The sequence below is a fragment of the Psittacula echo genome (genome assembly GCF_963264785.1).
Source record: "Psittacula echo genome assembly, chromosome: Z".
NCBI lineage: Eukaryota > Metazoa > Chordata > Aves > Psittaciformes > Psittacidae > Psittacula > Psittacula echo.
The window spans coordinates 75,383,576-75,408,551 of NC_137742.1; the positions used below are offsets into that span (position 1 = coordinate 75,383,576).

General features: G+C 39.4%; 1 protein-coding gene across 4 annotated transcripts in view; it reads right to left on the reverse strand.

The window, feature by feature from the left end:
- SSBP2 (single stranded DNA binding protein 2) overlaps window positions 1–24,976 on the reverse strand; it is a 186,301-nt gene that overhangs the window by 109,626 nt on the left and 51,699 nt on the right. For 2 of the 4 annotated variants that reach the window (XM_080638069.1, XM_080638071.1), the window contains exon 5: window positions 16,036–16,083. The exons of the other annotated variants lie outside the window; for them this stretch is intronic. In XM_080638069.1, coding sequence (XP_080494195.1) covers window positions 16,036–16,083 — 48 coding nt within the window. The remainder of the gene's footprint in view (window positions 1–16,035; window positions 16,084–24,976) is intronic. 4 annotated transcript variants of the gene reach the window in all.

The window sequence follows — 24,976 nt, forward strand, 5'->3', positions numbered from 1 at the left end:
CTCCTGCACTGGCAAGCAGCCCACCAGGGACAAACGTGCCAAAGCTGGCTGATGCCTCCTGAAGCAGCATGCAATGGAATATAAACTGCACCGAACGATCAAACACAGTTGAAACTTAACCACACTGAAACTACTTGCTTATTGTCATGACCCAATGCAACTATATCAGACTTGTATGTAGAAAAGCTATTTTTGGTCCTAGAAAGGTTGGTTCTGAGGACCCAAGAGAACAAATTGTACTTGGACAAAACTGAGAAAAAAAAAAAAATAAAAGGAAAAGGCAATCATGTTCAACAATAGACCAGCATTTATCTTGACGTCAGATTTCATCCATGGTGCTAAGAGATGGCATCTGGTCATTTTAGGGTAATGGTTTGTGGTGCAGGTCAGTGGGAGGTATTTTAGAACAAAAGGTTTTCTAGGCATGTAACAATTGTACATAGAGAAGTGGAAAATTCCATTTCAGAGAAAGGGGAGTTGCTTAAGCACAGTGTGGTTCCAAAATCCAGAGAGTGTCCTTGAATTTTAATAAAACACGTTATGGTATTTTCTAAAAAAAAGATTACAGTTAATGCTGGGAATCCCAGTAACAAATTGTTTTTACATTAAATATGAGTATTTTATATATTAACAGAAAATAAAGTCCAAGTAAATAAATTCTTATTTCTCAAAGATATGACAAAAAACACAAAATAATGTCTACTTTCATTTTTCTAAAATACGGTATGATGTAAGTATTCTGGTAAGTAACCAGAAACACTAAAAATGCCTGCCATAGAATCCTGGTGAACTAAGGTAACTGACCTTGCGCTAAAGTAAAATTTTCCCTAAATGACCCAAATGACCATAACCAGGCATGTTTTACTTCTCTCCTTTACTCACGCACTGCACCTCTTACACTGTAATTGTACAAATGGGTCTGTGCACGAATGTCACCTTAAAGAAAAACAAAAGAAGTCCTTCCCCTGACTAGAAATCTCACTATATCTTTTCCATTCAAAGCAAGCTGCAAGTATCAAATACAAAAGAATATTTTAAAATGCAGAAATATCTTAAAATATGAACATATTCATACAAGAACAAAATGATCACACACTTCTTTGAACAGTGAAGAAAAATCTAATGAAATGCAGCATAGGGAGAAATATGTCAAGGAATTACTTTGACCGGAAAACATCGTATTTTTATCTTTATAAAAGGTAAGTTTTGAGATACATCATCTGTTGGCCCAAGCAAATCAGTGAAGGGGTTAAATGAAAAATTGTACCACAGTGAAACTAGAAAATTAATTTTTCTACTGTGGGCATTAAAAAGGAATCTTATGCTAAAATGAGATGGTCCTGCTCTGGTATCGTAACATTTCTACACCTTCTCTTCATTTGGGATCTCCACAGAAGAGCATCTCGTGTGTACACAGATAGGCTTGAACTCAAGCCCTCCAACCTTTAATAACTTGATAGGCTAAGCTACCATCAATATCAAGCACTAAATGCAGAGGTTCTAGAAAATTAGCTGTCTCTTTCACCATTCAAAATCTCATCGATTACTCTCCAAGCCTACAAACATCAAAATTACTCTTAATTTCTTAGAAGCTCTCTAAAATTTCATATTTGAAATATAGCTCACTGTGTAATTATTTCCCATAACAAATGTACTACTTTGAATAACTGTTTAGAATCCTTTCTGGAAAACATAACCCCAAACCAAAGCTGGTTCTGTATTGAATATGAATTATCCTATAAGCACTTCATCTTATCATAAGGGTATATACAAGAAAGTTGAAAGGAAGAATATTTTTAACAGCCATATCAGAAATCTTTTCTTTTTTTTTTTTTTTTTTTTTTTTTTTTTAAGAAGGGAAATGTGCTTCCCACATGCCAGTTACAGACATCATTGGTGTCGGATGTCAAGCTAAGTCTGCGTTCACACTATGTTGAAGTTTTACTAAGTACAGACTTTTTCTTCTCTAGAAGGGGAAAGGAAAAGACAACTCATGAGAGCACATGTTGCTGCCATCAACAGCGAATTCAGAAAAATACTCTGCTCCACACTCTGCACCCTTATTGACTATAAACATCATATGCCAGCCAGGGATCACAATGCTTTTCAGTGTTTTCAAGAGAAAGCATTTTCTCAGTTACAATTCTTGAGAAACTTGCTTTGAAAAGGCTTACCAAGAAAGTGAACAGAACTATTCATTTCTGCTTATCTAGTGTAAATCTGTCAAAATAGAGATTAACAACAGAGTAACTTCTATTCCTCCACTGCAAAAGCTTTGTATTTGATTTCCATATTCCTTTACATAATTCATAGACAGATGTCACTTGCGTGCACTATGAAACATCGTATGAAAGGTAGGTTGCATTTATCAGAAAAGGTCAAAACTAAATTTTTAGTATTTTGAAATTTTAACAGGATTTGATATGGTATGAGCATGAAATATTTTAATGAAAAAGAAACTAATAGCACACGGAAGAAAATCAAAATAGACGATGATGTGTATCTTGAAATTAAAAAGGCTTCTTCTTCATTACAATTTTTTTTAGAATGAAATATTTCTCCACTTTTTAAAACTCATTTCCATAGTAAAATTAATCAAAGTTGACAGCAATGGTGGGGAATGCTAGCATGTAATTAAACAACATTTTCCTTTAAAATTTGCTTCAGTAAAACTGTACTGGAAATCATCAGAAACAGAAAGTTTGTTTTACTATCAAATAAGCCCTTACATGTTTATGAATTTAGATGCCCATAACAGAAATATTATTTTACTAAGTATAGTGTTTGAATATGGTGTTGAAATCCATATCTATTATTTGAAATTAAGATATATGTACTTTTTAAGGTATTAATTTACTTTGTACCTGTTTTTTAAATTAAATAGAATATTACCTTTGTAACTGAGAGCTCACTATAAAAAAAAATCTCTGGTAATTCAAACCTACAATAGTGAGAGTTTGAAAACAGTACCTTTCTACAGAAATAAACTATAACAATCATAACCCAACAAACTTAACTGTTACAAAACTACTGGAATTTTACCACATCTTAAAGCAAATCCTGCTTCCACAGTACACAAAGCTAATGTACAACCACTTTTAGATAATGTGAACAGAGTGACTGTTGAGTAGATTTAGCTTTTTGGAAAAGTTTAAGTTTAATAATGCAAGTACAAACTTCCAAACTATTACTCCATTGGCCCCCTAGCGTACCTGTTTTTTCAAGTGCCATATTCCACGACCTTTTCAAAAACCCTCTCTAGACCTGGAAAAATCATCAAGCAGCAAAGTACTTACAGCACTGTTTTAGATACATGGTTGAAAAGACTTCAGCCAAAATACAATATTGTCAAATATCAAATGCCTGATAATGCATCTGAGGACTACAACAACAGTAAGATACAGGACTACAACTGAGGAAAGATGCAGCTGACTGGTGATAAAGAAATGACAGAAGGCCATTACAGAGGGTCAAGCAGCGAGAATATAGAAAAGGAGAAATAAGTCTATGTAAAAAGAGGGAAAACAGACAGAGAGGAGAGAGGAAACCATGTGGTTAAAAAAACATTTTTGTCACTGAGCAGTGCCATTTCAAGAGCTGGACCAAGACACAGAGAATCCTTCAGCACAAACAAAAAGCCAAAACGCAGTATTCAGCCCGATGTTACCCTTTAGCTGCCTATGAATCCTACTGGAGAAACAGAATGAACATGAGATACTATCCTGTCTCTAAAGGGTACAAAAATGAGAAAGCAAGCTGAAAGCAGGTGAGGGTAAGTTGATCATGGCATCGTACTTCATCTTGGTTTAATGATGTTAGATGTCTGCCCCATCTCTGAAATACCAGATTTAGACATAACTTTCTAATATTCATACACCAATTCTTCTCAATGTTGTGATTATTCCCAACATGTGAAAGCCCTTCTGACATAGCCCTTTTTAAATGGCAGAGCATTCTACAGCCTAAACATACATGGTGAGAAATTTCCTTTCATCAGTTCTGCCTTCCCCACTTTTCAATTTTATTCTGCACCTCTTCTGGTGTGAATGGCCTTGAAAATCATCAGTTTTAATAGACAAGCATTGATTCTTACGTTGCTCCACTTCTATAAAGCCACAGATGCTCTCATTAAAATACACTAATTGTAATTTATGATCAACTTCACGCTTATCCCACCTTTATGCCCACGAATTTATACCCTTTGAGCCCAAAGGACTGATTCTCTTCCCTGTCATTAACTATAGAGTAGCTGAAGACACTCTGGTAAACAAGAATAAATCTTCATTTTACCCACTTAATTTCAATTAAAAAAAAAAAAATACGTTTAAATCTAGTTATGACACAAATAATATTGCTTCATATAATTATTGCTTTTGCATTGGAAGTAATCTTCTATTGGTTCTCTAAACCAAAATGCAGGAATAGGACAGTTCTGGAAAAAGCATGAGCTGAGAAGGGAAACAAAACTGCCTGGGTAATCACCTCTACTTTCCTCAATGTCAACTATTTAGTTTCTATATCCTTCACAACTCTTGTCCTTTTTCTCACTGTTCTTCCAGAAGGATCATTTTCTGCAGCTAAGGTGCCCATTATGGCAAACAGAATGACATGAGGCCATAATGCTCATTTTTCATATTGAGGTCATAAAATTTTCCATACAGTTTTCCACCCTGTTTATTATGTGAGTCTTGAACAAGCTTATTTTCCTGTGTTATCGTAAAAAATTTCAAACTGAGGAATACTTTTTGTATAGCTAAGAAGCAAACTTCCTCAAATCCCAATTTCACAAATACTGTCAGCTGACACCAAGATAAACAGCACTGCAAACAGCATGAGAAAGTTAAATACAAAACGCTTGTGTGGGTAAAGTTGTTTAGTTTGAGCTATGGATTCATACATCATGTGAACAATTAGGTAGTGTTTTTCATAGCTAGTGTGTTTTGTCAAACTAACATTTTTATTTGCATATATATTAATTTATGCAGCAATTATATTAATATAGATTTGCTTATATATTAAGAAAGATTACAAATTTCAGGGATAAGTATGTAAAACAAACAGCAGCATTCCCACAACTAGAATACTGCACGTAGCTCTGAATTACTGGAATTTCCCAAGGATGATTATAAAAAGTGACTGTACTGCTGAACAACACAAATTATGAGCCAAGAATTTATGGTACTAAACATCCACCTTACAACAGGCAATATTTAAAATTATCCAGTCTATGGATATAGGCACTCACATACTTGAAAGTCTTTAATCACAAAGGGCTTACTAGTCTTACTGGAACATAACAACATCCAGCAGCAGGAGGTTAAAGTTACATTGTTAAAATTGATATGTATTCAACACTAAATGGTATTTTCTAGAAACTGGGATTATTAAACTCATCCTCATAGCTAAATTGAGGAAGTGTGGCCTGGATGATCAGGTAGTGAGGTGGACTGCGAACTGGCTGAAGGACAGAAGCCAGAGAGTTGTAGTCAATGGGGCGGAGTCTAGTTGGAGGCCTGTATCTAGTGGGGTGCCTCAAGGGTCAGTACTGGGACCAGTATTATTTAATATATTCATCAATGATTTAGATGAGGGAATTGAGTGTACTGTCAGCAAGTTTGCTGATGACACTAAGCTGGGAGGAGTGGCTGACACGCCAGAAGGCTGTGCTGCCATCCAGCGAGACCTGGACAGGCTGGAGAGTTGGGCAGGGAATAACTTGATGAAATATAACAAGGGGAAGTGTAGAGTCCTGCATCTGGGCAGGAACAACCCCAGGTTCCAGTATAGGTTGGGGAACGACCTGTTAGAGAGTAGTGTAGGGGAGAGGGACCTGGGGGTCCTAGTGGACGGGGGGATGATGTGCCCTTGTGGCCAAGAAGGCCAATGGCATCCTAGGGTGTATTAGAAGGGGGGTGGTCAGTAGGTCGAGAGAGGTCCTCCTTCCCCTCTACTCTGCCCTGGTGAGACCGCATCTGGAATATTGTGTCCAGTTCTGGGCCCCTCAGTTCAAGAAGGACAGGGACCTGCTGGAGAGAGTCCAGCGCAGGGCAACTAAGATGATTAAGGGAGTGGAGCATCTCCCTTATGAGGAAAGGCTGAGGGAGCTGGGTCTCTATAGTTTGGAGAAGAGGAGACTGCGGGGGGACCTTATTAGTGTATATAAATATATAAAGGGGGAGTGTCACGAGGATGGAGCCAGCCTCTTCTCAGTGGCAAACAATGATAGGACAAGGGGTAATGGGTATAAACTGGAACACAAGAGGTTCCACTTAAACTTGAGAAGAAACTTCTTCTCATTGAGGGTGACAGAACACTGGAACAGGCTGCCCAGGGAGGTTGTGGAGTCTCCTTCTCTGGAGACATTCAAAACCCGCCTGGACACATTCCTGGGTAACCTTATTTAGGTGTTCCTGCTCCGGCAGGGGGATTGGACTAGATGACCTTTTCAGGTCCCTTCCAATCTCTAACATACTGTGATACTGTGATACTGTAACTCGCTCACCAAGGAAGGCTGTGGGCTTAGAACTGGTTGGCAGCTGTTAAGGTGAGACCATGGCCGTTTTTAAAAGTTAAGCGTTTAACATTCTCAGCCACTTTGAGAAAACAAACATGCTCTGGAGCCCAATTTCCTCTCCTTTCCTTCTTTTGCTCTAAGGAGAACTGGGTTGCTTGCATTGCCTCTGGTGAGCTTGCAACACTTGTAACTCTCCACCAGTTATAATAAAACATTATCCTTAAGGGCTTCTGTTGGTTGCCTTGCAGAGACCAGGAGCAATTAAGAACAACAGTTTGGCTTATGCTTTTTGTTCTCCCCTTTTCACTCAACTGGAGGAGGCTGGATGTGAGGAGGTGCTGCTGGCCACTGCTCTGAACTAACACACACCCACTTTCTCGGAATCCAGCTTTTGACTTGAAAGAGATGAGCAACGCTTCACAGTCTGAAAAAACTGAGAAGTCAGACTGACTCCTTTAACCTTTCCTTGTGCTTTTAATTTTAACTTAATCAGTGTTCTGGATATCACAATTATCCTTGAGCACACTACACGTAAGTCCCCACTGAACTACCTGCAGTGGCCCATAGCCTATTCTCTATTGTTATTGTTTGTTATGACAGTTAAGTGTTTTATGGGTTAGTCCTAATTTTTAAATAATGGAATATTTCTCAGTTTAGCTTTCCTAACCCTCCTAATTATTTTTCAGGCTGTTTTCAATAAACTTTAAAAATTGGTTGTTTCTTACTTTTACCACATAATCTTGAAAATCCATTTTCACCCTTCTAAATTTCCCCTGAACACTGCTTGCTGAAATTCACATTCCCTATTATTTACTGCCGTAAATTTCTTTTTAATTTCCATGTTTGTTAGTTTCCATTTGTTTGAAGAGGATTTTACACTTTACTGGTTAAGTATCCCATCTTACCTTTCCTTTCTGTTCAATGACTTCTTAGAAACTCCTGGTGTTCTCTTACGTAGCATCCAGAGCATCTCTCTCAGTTTTTGTTTTTCTGGTTTGGTTTGTTGGGTTTGTGGGGTTTTTTGGGGTTTGGGTTTGGTTTTTTTTTGTGGGTTTTGGGTTTTTTTTGTTTGGTTGTTTTGCTTTGCTTGTGAGGTTTTTTTTTTTTATTATTTTCTAACTTTTAACCTCAGGGTCTCTCATTGTATTGAAATCACTTCTTCTAAAGCTTAGTTTCCTTCTGTGTTGCCTTTTGGGTTTGTGTCTTCCCCTAGAATGTTGAATTTAATTATACTTCAATTATTAAATAGATGGATCAGTCATTCTGTCTGAAATAAACTTCAGTTTCCTATTTAATATTAAATAGAGAATAATGTTGGCTCTCCAACTAACTGTTCTGAGGAAGTTTTTTAATGTGCTAAAAAGCACACCAAAAGTTTTGTGCCAGCCACACACTAATTCAGACTAACTGAAGTCCTGCAATATTATAAAAATTTAGACAAGATTGCACAGACTCTTCAGCTCTCTATGTTTGTAAATCAGTGTGTGTCTGATTATGCAGTATATCTAGTTTCTTTCGCTGTGTAATAAAAATATGAAGACTAGAGGCTTTAAATCGACCAGCTAACAACACCTGTGTAAAGAAATAAGTAAAACTTGAATAAAATAAGCATGGTTTGAGCTGTACAACTGACTGCCACTCCTCACTTTTCACTTGTACAAACAAATGCACACCACACCTGAAAATATGGCCCAAAACCTGTATACTCTGGCAATCTCTGCCTCCAGGGGCAAATGAATTTCAGCCTGCCTTAAGTCTTTCTTAATTTGCAATGAAATCCCACGCCTATTATTACTCATCATTTGCACATTTATCTTTCACTGCTGTTTTTACTGTCTGGATTTGTTTCTCCGTTCTTTGATTAAATAAATTTTAGAAATGCAATCATACTTCCGTGTTCCTTTACTCCATATGCTGACAACACGTCTAATGTATGACATGCAGTCACACTGATTTGTTTAATGTTCCTGAGTGGAAAATATTTTCCCCTTTGTTTATTCTTTTTTTTCCTGTGCTTTACATTAGGATGAATATCCAGGGTATTAAAATAACTCCATCATTGTTTTAAAAAACCAAACATTTACACACTAAGGGAATAATGCTTTCTGAACTTCTTCCTTAGATCACTCCAGATCCAATTTGAGGACTCCCTTTCTCCTACAGATGACAGAGAAAGCATGTGCTCTTGCTTCGTCATGTTTACAGTTTTGGTTTTTATTTTTCTTTGCTCTTTGGACTTGCTTGAGGAGGAGTTTCAAACATAAATTAAAAAAAGAAAAAAAAAAAGTACTCTTTTCCAGCTTCTCCTTTCTAACTAAGAAAGATTAGCCTTCCTATCAACATCTTTGGTGGAAAATAAGGACAAATCCAAATGACATTAAGGTTTTGTGGCACAGCAAAGTTTCAGACGCAGAAGTGGTGTTTGCAGGGAGATGACAGAGGTTGATTGGGGGTTTGTTTGCATTCTTGGAAGATAAGGGGTTACCTCACTTCCTTTTCATGGAATTGGTATAAAAGTGGCAGGCAAAAACTCAGAGAATGACAGTTCATTCCTGTAGAGTAAGACGGACTGAACTGAATTACAATAAGGGCAGTTGCAGCTGCAAAGAATGAGCTAAAGTAGACTGCTGAATTCAAATGCAAGGAATTTCAGAAAAAAGTACCACTACATTCAATTGTTTCTATTTAAAACATTTAATTTTATTTTACAATAGCATTGTTAATGACTCTAAGCAGATTTTCTCTGAGAAGTATGAAAATACTTAGGATATTTTAAGAATGGAAAAGTGAAAGGAAAGGCAAAATAAAATCACAGAGATTAATCTAAACTTTCAAACCAATTTTGACACTATATTCGAACCACATAGCACACAGCAGTGAAAAGGTAAGCAAGTTCCTAACACAAAAAACACACTGAGTAACAGCTAAAATTGCTCAAACTCAAGTATGACAATACTTAACATAAAATCATAACGATCATAATCATAAGTGGATCATAAGTGGAGCAATCTCAGGCACAGTTACAGGTTGGGCAAAGAAGAGATTCAGAGCAGCCCTGTGGAGAACGACTTGGGGGTGTTGGGTGATGAGAAAATGAACATGAGCCAGGTTCAGTGTGCGCTCGCAGCCCAGAAAGCCAACCGTATCCTGGCCTGCATCAAAAGGAGCGTGACCAGCAGGTCAAAGGAGGTGATCCTGCCCCTCTACTCTCCTCTCGCGAGACCTCACTTGGAGTATTGTGTGCAGTTCTGGTGTCCTCAACATAAAAAGGACATGGAACTGTTGGAACAAGTCCAGAGGAGGGCCACGAGGATGATCAGGGGACTGGAGCACCTCCTGTATGAAGACAGGCTGAGAAAGTTGGGGCTGTTCAGCCTGGAGAAGAGAAGGCTGCGTAGAGACCTCAGAACAGCCTTCCAGTATCTGAAGGGGGCCTACAAGGATGCTGGGGATGAACTCTTCATCAGGGACTGTAGTGACAGGACAAGGGGTAACAGGTTCAAACTTAAACAGGGGAAGTTTAGATTGGATATAAGGAAGAAATTCTTTACTGAGAGGGTGGTGAGGCATTGGAATGAGTTGCCCAGGGAGGTTGTGAATGCTCCATCCTTGGTGGTGTTCACGGCCAGGTTGGATGAGGCCTTGGGTGACATGGTTTAGTGTGGGGTGTCCCTGCCCATGGCAGGGGTGTTGGAACTAGATGATCTTAAGGTCCTTTCCAACCCTAGCTATTCTATGATTCTATAATAATAAAATCATCTCCACTTGAGTTTGTATCATTCTATCTACTCTTTCTCCACAGCTGTCTAATTTTACTCCTGTACTTTATACTTCCGCTGTTTTGTACCCCATTTTACAAATTATTGTTTGAATTATTAAAGACACCATTGATCACACCTCTGCTTCTGAAGATTTGCTAGTCAGGAATTTAGTATTTTTTAAAAAAACATACTAATATAACGGAGTATGTCTTTGACTCCTCTGATTCATTTTAAACCAACTTACTGGTATATACATTCTCCATGTGCCACCTTTGGTCATAGGGTCTTCTTCATTCTACAGCTAAAGAGCTGCAATATTAAACCCTAAAAATCCCCCTCTCAAGATTACCAGCTTTTTTTATTTTCTTTTTTTCCCCCCATCTAGTACATGTGACTTTATCAATTACAAGGCCTGAATATTTGCAAGTAACAGAGCTATCTATATCTGGAAAACCACATATTTTTCTTCATAAATTGAGAACGGTATGTATGCTTCTGGTTTATATAAAGACCAATTTGGTATCTATAATTCTGTCTGAGAGTTTTGATCTTGCTATTAATGCCAGACCCTGCCCAAACAACCATAATTTTTCACTTACTCAGTTTTTCTCAGTTGTTTATACATCTTTCTAAGCCACATCCAACATATTTTAATATTTAGGGAAAGACTTTGGGCACAGGGAATAGCTCAGGTGTGAAAATAAGTAACTAAAATAGTTATCTTGCCTATACATAGCTACAGAAGAGCCTTGAGGTCACTATAACACCTCTGGCAACTAAGTCTAACCTAGCTAGCCCAGTAACTTGTAGATGTGCTAAGTTACTACCCATGTGTGCACAAGTCATCGTGCATCGAATAACAAATGCTGGAATTGATGTTCTGTCAAATTTCTCAAATATAATTCCATCTTTTTTCAGCTTGAGTAGAAGGAGAGTAAAATTACACTTAAATAAAAATTAAACCAGGTATGCTTAAAAAAAACCAAAAAAAACCCCCAAAAAACCACAAAACCTTTGCCAAATTATATGTATGAAGGGAAGAGAACAAAAGGGACATCTTTTTATATTTTTCTATTGTGCATTAGTCAGTCACTCTGAATGGAGCAATGAGGAGCACTTTGTTATTTACTCTGCTTTTTGAGACACCATGTATCCTACGCCTCTTTATCTTTTAAGCCTTGTCCCTCTCCACAGTACTTTAAAGACTGTCTCTGATGGTAAGGAAATCTGAGGTATCTGTATAGGGCTCGTCCCCAAGGAAAAGAGCAGCAGTAGCGCAGAAGCTGATGTGGAACAGAGCCTACTTAGACTGGATGTTCTGGGGAGAAGAGTTTATATAAGCACTGCAAGTCAAGTCATTGTCCATAATGTGACCTTAACACCAGAATTAATCTTTTGCTATTGCAAATATAGACAAGACTATATTGCTCTGAACAGAACATATGACTCCAAGAATGACTTTTTCTGAAAAAGTCCAAATTGGTCTTCCCAAGATAAGGCAAAAATAATTACAATATAAGACAAATGCCATTAGCATTAGTTTTTTCAGCTACTTTAACAGCTAGAACTATTAACAGACGGATACAAAGAATCAGGAGGCCTCAAAGAAAAAGTATGAAAGACAATACTGACCACCACCGAGGCAGCAGACAAACTGAACTAGCAGTACATTTCCTTGTATAAACAAACAAACAAACAAACAAACAAACAAATTCCAGGGTTTAGGGATAATCTGAAGAATTGCAAAAAAGTAAGTCTGAGGGTATTTAAAGAGCTCTTCACCACACATTGAAAGGACTTGTGCTTCCTTGAAAATCCATGCAAGAAGGGCAAAACCAGCATTATGTTTTGATCTCTGAAAGGAATGGAAAGAAACACAGAATTGGCAGCCAGCAGCATGTAGAAAAGACAGTGAACAGGAAGTCAGAGGAAGGATCCTTACAGAAGTATTCTGGATGAATATTGGTATAGCAACCCCACATTTTTCAAGGCCAGAGTACAATTCCATCATTAAGACATTGGTTAAGCAGAGAAATAGTTTTAGCTGTATAGAAAGTCAAGAATGAGACTATATAGGGTAACAGGAAAATACCTGCAGATCTCGAAGAGTATCTGGTTGTAAGAAGAACAGGGCAAAGACAATACCCAGTTTAAAAGCCTGAGTTTAAAAGCAAAAAATCTATTGCTCCATGCAGTCAAAGGAGATGGCAGAGAGAAACAGAGCATACTTTCAAGTCTCCATTTCCGTCAAAATGAGCTTGGAAAACTGCAAGAGAAAAGCTAAGATGTTGACTGGGGGGATGAGGGAAGAAGGGAATAAGGACATAAATAGGCAGGGTTATAAAGACAGGGGCTGTTTGGAACTGGAGTGAATCTACTGAGAGGGAAAAGGGCAGAAAGCTGGTGAAAAGGAGAAAGAGGTAGCAAAATGATGAGGAAAAAGCCACTGTAGGAAACACTGAAAGAGTATCTGATGAGACAGGAGATGAATGAGGTAAGTATGTAGCCAAGTAATGTCACTGACGGTGGGACAGGTTGAATAGAATCAAGAGCCGGTCAAGACTTCCACTTCAACATAATAGTGAAACCTGGTTTGGAGAAGGTCTCTAACACTTTTGAAGGACATGTACCCCCCATGCACACAGTGAAAGATAAAATGCTGGTGGCAATGAGTAATGTGGCTCAAGGAAAAGGGAATCAAGGTATCTTTGTCTTCTTTAAAGACAAGAAGGACTGACAAATTTTAGTTAAAAATCAGGTGGAATGGAGATTAAGAATAGTAAGGCAAAGACTTCCACAATTAAGGTCCTTTCCAACCCTAACTATTCTGTAATTCTATGATTCTATGGATACAAGAGAAAAGACATGAAGACTGGAACAAGCAGATGGAGACCTAAAAAGCCTTCCTGAATCTGTGACAGAATAAAACTGAACAAGGGAAGGGGAGAAGGAAAGACAAACCAAAGGAGGGAGAAGGTCAGACTATACGTTATTATGCTATTATTTCATTATTTTTAAGAAATCAGTGAGCTTATATGTAGGGAAGGATGGGAAGGAGAAGCCAAAAACTTCAGCAGGGATCCAAAAGCAGAGAAGAGCCAACTGAGACAGCAAGTATGGAATGTGATAATGTTCGAGTGTAAACCTGTTCAGTGACAAAGATGGCAGAGCTGGGGAAAAAAAACAAAGGCAGATAAATCTGTAGCTAAAGGAAACCGGGCTGGTCACAGGATTTCCGCTGGAGATACTGTGCTACATGAGAGCAGGACTAGAGGAAGTGGATGCTGGGAGACTGCCAGGGCGAGCAGTTGGTAGAGAGGGAAAAGAGGACAGCACAGTTTACCTAAGAGCTCTGTTCAAATATATAGCTAGGGGAGAAAAATCCAGGAGTCAAAACAAACAGAGGTCAAGACCTGCAGTGTTTGCTCCTGCCGAGAAGAATCTGAAGGCAATCTGAAAGGATTAGTCTTGCTTTCAGATAGGAAAAGGGGGGGGGGGGAAACTTACAAATGAAATTATGGATGAGAATGCGGGAAACTGAAATGTTGATTACCTTGAAGTATTAATTATGTCCAGGAAATCTCCCCTTTGATTTGGGGAATCCCAGCTACTCACTGGCAGAGAGCACAGATGTGCAGAACTGGAGGCTTGTGAGATATTTCTGCATGGCTAAGCTACTGGTCCCTTGATCTAGAAGAGGTTTTGATCCAGTACTCACTACAACAAGTTCTCAACAAGACTAGAGATTTTTCAATCCTCAGTTTTACATACCAGCATGTCAACATTCAAGCAGTTCCTGCTCTGATCAACCACAGCATTGCAGGATTAAATACATGCCTCCTCCTTCAGTGATCACTGGGAGCAGTAACAGAACACAAATTCTTCAACATGTAATTATGTTCAACACAAGTACTGCTGAAAGATATAAGCTTGACATTATTTCACCAATTAAATACTGAAATGAGAGGCAGCTCCATTTTGAGACACACAGATTATGCCACTTGCATTCACCATTACATATATATGTCTATACATCTTGCAAATCTAGTTCAAATTTCACTGTAGTGCAATCCAGCCATTGGTGCTATCTTCGTTGGGGGAACAAATACAAATTGTTTTAAAAACAAGTTCTCTAGAAATAAGTCCAAAAATTATTTTTTCAATAATCACCTTGAGAATTCAAGTTTGGGTGAAGCAATGATGATTTTCTTTGAAGAAGCCTATAAAACACCATTATTCATCCTGTGGAAAAGATTACTTTATTTCTTGATCAATTGTTCTGGGAGTCTAAGCTGCAGTATTTTCTGAAACATCCCAATCCTCGATCATGCAGCAGACACTCCAAATCTCTACTAGAGTGGCATTAAATTAGCAGTCAGACAAATTAACCAAATCCTGACAACTCACATCCTTATTTACTCTCTAATCCTCCTGAAATTCCCCACGAATTTTGCGGCAGAAAACCCAATTTTGCTCAAGAGCAATGGACTTTATTTTTCCTTATTAGACCTCATGTTAGGAGCACTGTTTCAGGACCATGTTTGTATACAGTTCAATTTTATACCAAGCAGCAGATGAAAGCTTGGTTCCAGGACACAGTACAAACGTAATGAAGTATCTGAACTACTCAACACAACTGAGCATTCTACTGTACATCTAAAAAATATTAAAAAGTAGAGACACATTATGTGTTAATTGCAAATCTTCAGAAATAAAAAGAAAAGAACTCATATACAGAAAAAAAAAAGTCTGTTACTTTAAGCAGCAGATATAACTTTCTGGATATAATGGTGAACTTATTAATTTTGGGTTGTCTGTTCAATTAAAAAGCTGCCACACAGCCCACATAAGAAAACAAGCTATAAAAAATATTGTTGTACTTAATCTATACCTAACACAGAAATGAAAATAAAAACACACTCCACAGACTGACACTGTGGGCTACGGGGCCCACTTCTTTATTTCTTCCACAGTCAAGGTTTAACTTTGGCAGCTGCTGAAATACAGAAGCCCCTCAACGTATTAAGCTGCAAACTGCTGATCAACTAGAACAAAGAATATTGACAACACTGTTTAGGTCCCAAAAGAGTACATTTAGAAACCAAGTAACTGGAAACAAGACTTGAACCAATTCCATGGTTCATCAAACATACGCAATAGCAAGCTGATTCTAGTGCAGTTATAGGCAATAAATCTGAATGCCTGTCAGGTCAGGACTGAAAATTAAAGCAGAGGTCTTGGTGAGTCAGGAATTGTTTTCTGAAACAGCCACTAATGCTTGAAGAGGTTTGGAGAGAAGGCAGAACGCACTACAAGGCTTCTCACAAAGACATAGGCAGGGCTGCATCTTCACCGATAGCAGTTGTGAACCACAAGAGAATGTTAAAGAAGTTCAAATTAAAAAATAAATAAATAAATAAGCATAGGTTCAATTTCTCTACCATTAGTTGTGCCTGCAAGATGGTATCGTCAGGTTGATACGAGATGGTTTATGGAAAAAAAAAAAAAAAGGTTGGTTACATCACTCAACAGTACGATGCGATATCTCCTGCATACAGCAAATCTGACATTAAAGTATTAACTGACTTCCCTTAAAATAGTTTCAAAGAAGTCAAGATTAAGATCTCAAATGAAGAAGGTAAATATATGCAGAGATCTAACACTGCTGAATATACAAGGAAAACACAAGTAAACAAAGAAACTGTTGTGTCAGCTTATTTATTATGTGCACGCACAAAGAAGAGTGGTCAGAGCTGTTACCTCGTCTTTGCATTCCAAAGCATTATTCAGAATGTCTTTTTCACTGATCTGTAGGGGAAATCATAATATTTCAGTACTTCGCTAGAATCAGGGAGGAAGGAATCAAAAGCAATCATGTAGCTTCTGCTAGTTACTTAAATCAAAACCACCAGACCGATTTCTGAGCTTTACAAAACACCTTTTTGCTTAAACACTAGCACTAGTGGTTTTCACAGTAACATTAACACTAAGCAAGAGTAATTTGTTTTAGTCAATCACTTTCTACATATTTTAAAAACAAATAAAATGTAAAAGAAAAATATTGTGGATTTTGTGATTATGAAGCCTTCTTTTATGTTTCTCCATTATCCATTTCAAAGGACATTTCAATACCTGGATTGTGCAAGGTGTCTGGCACTGTCCCCACCCAACATCCTTGTCTCTAAACTGGAGATGCATAGATTTGACAGATGGACCACTCTGTGGGTAAGGAATTGGCTGGATGGTTGCACTCAGAGAGTTGTGGTCAGTAGCCTGATGTCTAAATGGAGATCAGTGACAAGTGGTATTCCTCAGGGGTTTGGTATTGGGTTCAACATCTCTGTCAGCAACATGAACAGTGGGATCAAGTACCCTCAGCAAGTTTGCTGATGACACCAAGCTGTGTGGTGTGGTCAACACGCTGGAGGGAAGGGATGGGATCCGCAGCGACCTTGACACTCTGAAGAGTTGGAACCATTTGAATCTCATGGAGTTCAACAATGCCCAGTGTAAGGCCACCAAATCACAGAATCACAGGATCATTAGGGTTGGAAAGGACCTCTGGAGATCATCCAGTCCAACCCCCCTGCCAAGGCAGGGCCACCTGCAGCAGATTACATAGGAACGTGTCCACACGGGTTTTGAATGACTCCAGAGAAGGAGATTCCACAATCCCTCTGGGCTCTGCCACCCTCAGTGTAAATATATTCTTCCTGATGTTGAGGTGAAACTTGTGTTTTAGTTTATGGCCATTGCTCCTCATCCTGTCACTGGGCACCACTGACAAGAGCCTGGCTCAATCCTCCTGGCACCTGCCTTTGAGATATTTATATGCATTAATGAGATTCCCCTCTCAGTCTTCTCTTCTCTACACTAAAGAAGTCCAGCTCCCACAATCTCTCCTCATAAAAGAGAGGCTCCTGACTCCTGATCATCCTTGTGGCCTCTGCTGGCCCCTCTCCATTAGCTCCTTGTCTTTCTTGTACTGAGGAGCTTAGAACTGGATATACTACTCCAGATGTGGCTTCACCAGAGTCAAGGGGATGGGAAAGATCCCCTCCCTCGACCTGCTGCCCATTGCATCCCAGGACACTATTGGCCTCCTGGCTGCAAGGGCACATTGACGGCTCATATTCAGCTTATCATCCTGGAAAGCTCCAGGAAGGAAGATACTGAGCCAGAAGCATGCAAGCTGACTATTTTGGTCTAGATATGTCTGGTCAAGCTTGCTTTCCAGAAGCTATGCAGGGTCCAAACACTGAGTGTCTACCCTTGAAGAGTCAAACCGTAAACCAGTAAAAAACCTGTGCTTCAACAGTGAAAACACTTTTTTTTTTTTTTTTTTTTTAGTGTAAGCAGAGCAAAAGGCACCTGGCCTGTAAGGCCTGATATCTATGAAAGAGTACACATTTGTACGTAACAAACTTTTGACCAGGGAAGGAGTTAAGAGTTCATTCAAATGAAAGTTTAAACATGGACAGATTCAGTGTCATAGGAAACAGAACAAGCAACCAGCCTGGAGAACTGCACCACAGCTGTGCAACTGCACGCATTTTAGAATGTTTAAGTAAGATGCATGATCCACGATACAAAAATGGATGCATTTCAGTTTTGCAGCTTTAATAGCTCAATGGCTTGCTTAGTCAGCAAAAACATAACAGAAATTACTATAAAAAAAGGCAATTTTCTCTGACAGAATTCTTCCAGGAGAAGATGTAATATATGTGCTTAGGTAATGGTTGTGTGTAATTGCTTACAACACACACAGAAACAATAATTCAATTTCTGGTATTAACAAGGCAGTATCTCAACAACTGCAACATTTGCTAGGCCCCATTTAATAAAGCTGAAACACATTTTCTGACACAGCTTCCAGTCACTAATAAATAGAATATCCAATATGTGATTTACAATCTATTTCTTTAAATATTTCTTTTGATCTCAAACTGAAACTATCAGTAATCTAAAATGGTAAGAGAACAGGTATTTGCATTACTGTGTTTTAGTTTAACTTTTTAAAACCAGAAATGTCCTAACAGAACCAGGGTATACCACATCTTTTATGTGGCCAATCTATAGAGTCCTTTTGGTTAATCCAGTATTACCCAAGTATCAAAAAAATGCCTATTTGTTAAGAACAAAGATACTACTACATGTACAAACTGAGCCACAGCTTGAAAGAATAAACCATGAGATTAGAAGGATAAGTATCCTAATGCCTATACACACAGTCTCTTAAATAAGCAGCCTGATTTACAAGACCCACAGCACCTCTGCAGTTCATCTCACTACAATAAAAGCTGCTGCATACTTCAGAGATTTTGAAGGGGGGGAAAAAAAAAGGGAGGAGGGAGAGAAAAACAAAAGGGCTACTTACACTAGCAAGAACTTCTAGCCAATCTTTAGGCACGCATAGTTGAGATTTAATTCATAGTGTCAAAATCATCAGAGCCAAAATTACTAGTTCTTTCAGCTCCTGCTCTCTTTGAACATATTTTTAAGGCGCATAACAAAACCAGAGGTTTTAACCATCATTCAAACCTAGGCTTGACGATAATAACATTAATAATGTTAACTGGGCCGTTTCCAGTTAACGCTATTAACAAAACATCCTCTGCTGCTTCTGCCAGCTCTGTTTTTGAACCAGCGGGGGCCCGAGTTACACAAAATCTCACTCCCTGAGAACAGGAGACAGGAACTTCATTAACATCAATCCCCTGTGGCTCACAAGAACAGAATAGCTGAGGTAGCTGGACTGCACTGCAATGCACATACTGTCACTCAACTACCTTTTCAACTATTAAGATTGATTTATTTTGCATCTTGGTTAGTTGACAAATTAAGAAGAAATTTCAAAATAAACATTTCAAGTTGTAATTTTCTTCTTTTCCATTTATTTTGAAGTTTTTAGGTCACAGGCTGCTCAACAGCAAATGCACTGTGTGTTAGGCTGTCTAATCCACAGAAACACGGACATGACATGGTCACTGACAAATGTTTCAAAGACCGTGGCAGAGTCAAAGAGTGTCTTCTGGAAGGATGTGAAGGCTCCAGACAACATAATTTGCGTGCCTACTGTGGGATTTAAATACAATACAGCTGATAATAGGTATTAAAAAGAAAAAAACCAAACCAACCTTCTAGAAACCTCAGCTCTGCACCCATGTAGCTTACGAGACGTCTAACTGCTACTGCAGCCTGTTTTGTTAAACTCAAGTTCATAGTCGTTTAACTCTTCCCAAAAGTGCCACTTTCTTAGCAGCTTTGCTGTTCAGTGCTTCAGTTTCTCTTCAGTACAGCTCCACAAACCAGGCAATCCCAGCTGAACTACACCAGAAAAACATTTGTGCTCTGCATCATGGGAAGGGTAGTGGTGACCACCATTTTCCTGAAACAACTGCTAGGGATTCAAATCTTCACTTTTCCTCTAAAAATGGCCTGTGCGCATGGTGAATCACTTGGGAAGTACATGATCACGTATACGTTTTTTTTATTTTGGGACCCTTGCTCCACAGATGGACTGGGCTGCACCGCCCTACAACTTCATCCTGCAGTATAGGAGGGTGATAAGGGAGAAGCATACGGAGTGCAAGGATGGTATTTACAAACAGAGTACTTAGGTAATTTACAAAACAGTAATCCAGTCTCTAATGATGCCTCCAGTATGCAGAAGTATCACCTCATCAAAGATTACATTGGCCGTGGTGGGCAAGTGACCTCAGCCCTTCCTTTCTCCTGACAAAACACAATGGTTCCATCAAAAGGAACAGTGCTGTTCAACCACTCATTTTTTCATTCCATTGACCATCCATCTAGAGATATCTTTATAAACCCTCATAGAGCCATTTCTGCATAAAGGTACTGGGAAAAATGAGTTCAGCCTGAAGGATCCCCCTTGGACAGACAATTCACCTGTAACGGCTAAAGTTTAAGAAAATGTTAAGAACTAAACCCAGGCTCTTAAAAAGAATCTGGAACAGACTCCACTTCATAAAAGTATTACACATATTGTAAGAAAACAGAAAGCTACATTTTTTTGGTTGCTTTAAATAACTGATAATAAAAAAATACACTTATTAATTATAAAGGTTCTAGAACTACTACTCTGGGATGAGATGACATCTGGTAACAGTGTATAACATTAGAAACCTATTAAAGCCCTCTTTTGAAATTATCTTCTTGGACACGCCTTCAATACCATCTTCTTGAGCTACTCTGGTTTTCAGGAAACTGAATATAAGCAATGTCAACTTTACTGAGAAAATGTCTTTTTTTTTTTTTGTACCTAATCATTTTCCATCATTCACTCAAGTCATGTTTCCTAAGCAATCATGAAGGCTAAACCAGGTATTTTTAAAAAATAATGAAAGCTTAGCTCCTTGTACAATTTAAGAACATCATTTAGGGAACAGAAGCTTCTACAAAACCCTCCACATTCTGTAGTGCTGCAAAAAGAACTTATTAACAATACCAGTTCTGTTCCAGGAAGAATAAATTCTGCAAATTATCAGGAAAAACAAAAGGGATGTAAAAGAGCTCCCTTTTCTTCCTGTTAACGGGAAAAGGAAATAACAATTTTCCCTATGTCTCACTGCTAAAACAGCAATAAATTAAGCCTTGAACTTGATAAAGCAGGAAGAAGCTTCATATCAAAGCATGGGCTGAATATTCCTTGGGGTACAGAGAATGTACCATATAATTCCTTGAGAGTTTACACTGTTATGTTCAGCTAGCTACTGGAATTAGCCCAGCTCCAAGAGACCACCACAGCTGAGCATCAACAAGGCCACCAACAAAGACAACACAAAAATTCAAGATGCTGATGAACCCATAACTTAATGCTGGAGCAAAAGGTTTCCCCAGAGACAGTGAGAGGAAGGCTTCCTACCCTCCAGTGTCAAGGAGGACCGAAGATCCTGCAAATGGTCAAGGTACAGCCGTTACACAGCAAGGAAGAACAGTTGGTAGGAGGCTGTTTATTGTTAATTTCGTTTATCTTTCAAGGGAGGAGGGCAGTTACTGCAAATGATAAATTAAACTATCCAACTAGCGAAAAGTAAACTGTTCTGAATGAGCGAAGGCCAAGACAGCAGCTGGATCTGACTCAGGAATCGTAGGAGCTATACTCTTGCGATCCATCAGTCCCCAAGCCAACACACTTCCAACAAACAACAATGGGGGGAAAGCGGCTGAAGCAAGAAAAATAAAGCAGTTGCCAACAGGAGTCAGAAAATACCACATTGCTGTACACAGAATAACATAAACCAATTAAAGTAGTGGGAAGACAAATGAATTTTATAAATTAACAGCTAGAATGGAGTAAAAAGCTTTCTGCAGAGATATGTAAAACCCCTCTTCAACAGTTTTGTCCCTTTCAACAGAAATTTTAAGATTTCCTTCACAACAGAAAGAATTGGAAAAGCGTCTCTTTGCACGCAAATATGCAGAAAACCCCAGACTAAATAAATTAATAGCTGGTTTCTATATTGAGGAATAACTCTAAAATCGGACAGTAAACAAGAACGACCCACTGTATTCATACTGTTTCCTATGATCCTGATACTGCAAACATATATGAGAATTTAACAAAGAGTATTCACACGCAAAATGCTACTCAGCCATGAAATTGTTCATCAGATTGGGGCCAAAGTCCCTGATCCCGCCACTGGATCCGTAGGGGGAGATCACAACATCTGTATTAAAGTCAATGAGGTCGTACTCCGCAGGGATTCAAGTGTCTGCCTTTACAAATCTCACTGCAAGTCTTACTCATGTAAAATTGATTTATGAAGTGTAACATCACACTCCACTTTGTGCATACATATGCACTATCTGTATACTTTTGTGCCAGTCTCTTGAAAAAGACATTTAAACTCACCTCATGCATTATATTCCCTTAACTATATTAGAGTTAAACTTTGCACATTTCACAGGCTAAAATTTCAGGTTTGCAATATATTTACAGAAATCAGACCTGGAAGCAGAACTGGAAAATGTTTTCCAGATACTCTATGGCTCAGAACATAATATTTATCATACACCTTATAAAGAGCTTTGTCTTCCTTTTCCTGTGACAGGTCGTGGATCTCTTCTGGTGTGAATTATGCACAGTACTACTTTCTCAGCAGGGTAAATTAGCCTCTGATGGGTTACAGACTGTTGCACTTCAGTTCTGTTATAGGTAGCCTCACTAACTGGCATAAATCTAGTTTGCAGATGCTACTGTGACAGCACTATGGAGATGTCCACTTCAGCTAAGGAGGTGTCACAATGAAACTGCATACAATGACAAAATGCAAAGCAGATTTTCACCTTCACAGTATCACAGTATGCTAGAGATTGGAAGGGACCTCAAAAAATCATCTAGTCCAATCCCCCTGCTGGAGCAGGAATACCTAGATGAGGTTACACAGGAATGTGTCCAGGCGGGCCTTGAATGTCTCCAGAGAAGGAGACTCCACAACCCCTCTGGGCAGCCTGTTCCAGTGTTCCGTCACCCTCACTGAGAAGAAGTTTCTTCTCAAGTTTAAGTGGAACTTCTTGTGTTCCAGTTTGTACCCATTACCCCTTGTCCTATCATTGTTTGCCACTGAGAACAGCCTGGCTCCATCCTCGTGACACTCCCCCTTTATATATTTATATACACTAATAAGGTCACCCCTCAGTCTCCTCCAAACTATAGAGACCCAGCTCCCTCAGCCTTTCCCCATAAGGGAGATGCTCCACTCCCTTAATCATCTTAGTTGCCCTGCGCTGGACTCTCTCCAGCAGGTCCCTGTCCTTCTTGAACTGAGGGGCCCAGAACTGGACACAATATTCCAGATGCGGTCTCACCAGGGCAGAGCAGAGGGGAAGGAGGCCCTCTCTCGACCTACTGACCACCCCCCTTCTAATACACCCCAGGATGCCAGTGGCCTTCTTGGCCACAAGGGCACAGTGTTGGCTCATGGTCATCCTCCCGTCCACTAGGACCCCCAGGTCTCTTTCCCCTACACTGCTCTCTATCAGGTCGTTCCCCAACCTATACTGGAACCTGGGGTTGTTCCTGCCCAGATGCAGGACTCTACACTTCCCCTTGTTATATTTCATCAAGTTATTCCCTGCCCAACTCTCCAGCCTGTCCAGGTCTCGCTGGATGGCAGCACAGCCTTCTGGCGTGTCAGCCACTCCTCCCAGCTTAGTGTCATCAGCAAACTTGCTGACAGTACACTCAATTCCCTCATCTAAATCATTGATGAATATATTAAATAATACTGGTCCCAATACTGACCCTTGAGGCACTCCACTAGATACAGGCCTCCAACTAGACTCCGCCCCATAGACTACAACTCTCTGGCTTCTGTCCTTCAGCCAGTTCGCAGTCCACCTCACTGCCTGATCATCCAGACCACACTTCCTCAGTTTAGCTATGAGGATGCTGTGGGAGACTGTGTCAAATGCTTTGCTGAAGTCAAGGTAGACCACATCCACCGCTCTGCCATCATCCATCGACCGTGTTATTTCCTCATAAAAGGCTATGAGGTTGGTCAAGCATGACTTCCCCTTGGTAAAGCCATGTTGACTGCCCCTCATAACCCTCTTATCCTTGATATGCCTTGAGATGGCACCAAGGATAAGGTGTTCCATCACTTTCCCAGGGATGGAGGGGAGGCTGACCGGTCTATAGTTACCCGGGTCCTCCTTCTTGCCCTTTTTGAAGACTGGAGTGACATTTGCTTTCCTCCAGTCCTCAGGCACCTCTCCCGTTTCCCAAGACTTGGTAAAGATGATGGAGAGTGGTCTAGCAATGACTTCCGCCAGTTCCCTCAGTACCCGCGGGTGCATCCCATCTGGACCCATGGATTTATGGATGTCCAGATTGCTCAACTGGTCTCTAACCCATTCCTCATCGACTAAGGCAAACTGCTCCAGTGACCTGACTTCATCTGAGGTCATAGGGGTACAGGGCTCTTCAGGACTGCCTCCAGCAGAGTAGACAGAGACAAAGAAGTCTTGACTTAAGTCAAGCTTAAGTTTTTATTCTCCTTGATTATGCCACAATCTTCATCTTTCTCTACATGCTACGTAGAGAAGACATTTTTTCCTCCGTAAAACATTCTGTGCAAGCTTAAGAATCCTTGTTATCACAATTGCTGGTAATATTAAGACATTAATTTGGGAGAAAATTCAAAAGGACTGTTATCTGTTCCATGTGACTCGTGTTATATAATGTGCACTTTGTATTTAGTGCAATGTTTGGATGGTTTGGGTGTGACAGTTCTAGTCAACCATCAATATCCATGTTCCCTCAAGATGCCTGCCTGCTTTTCCTCCTCATTACTTCATTTTTCACCACCTCTTGTAAGGCTTAGCTGTTCAGCTGTTCTTATTAAGAACTGCATGTCTCCCCCAGTCTGTGATCCTCAGGATTCATCTTTCCTCATATTAGGGAGCAGATGGAAGTTATAATCCTTTGGTTTTTTCCCGGACTCTGTTAAGCAAGTCTGAAATGAGTCACTTAGGCGTATTAACAGAGCAGTTGAGTTTAGTACAAAATCTGTGTTTGGCACATTGTGCACAAGTAAGACTCACTTAACACTGCAGTACTGGCTTGCACTGTATACAAGCACACTGCTACACAAACATGCACATATGGAAGCAAGCACTTTTGCAGAGTCTTCAAAATACCTTTTCCTAATTAGCTCAGAGAGAAATCTCAGTA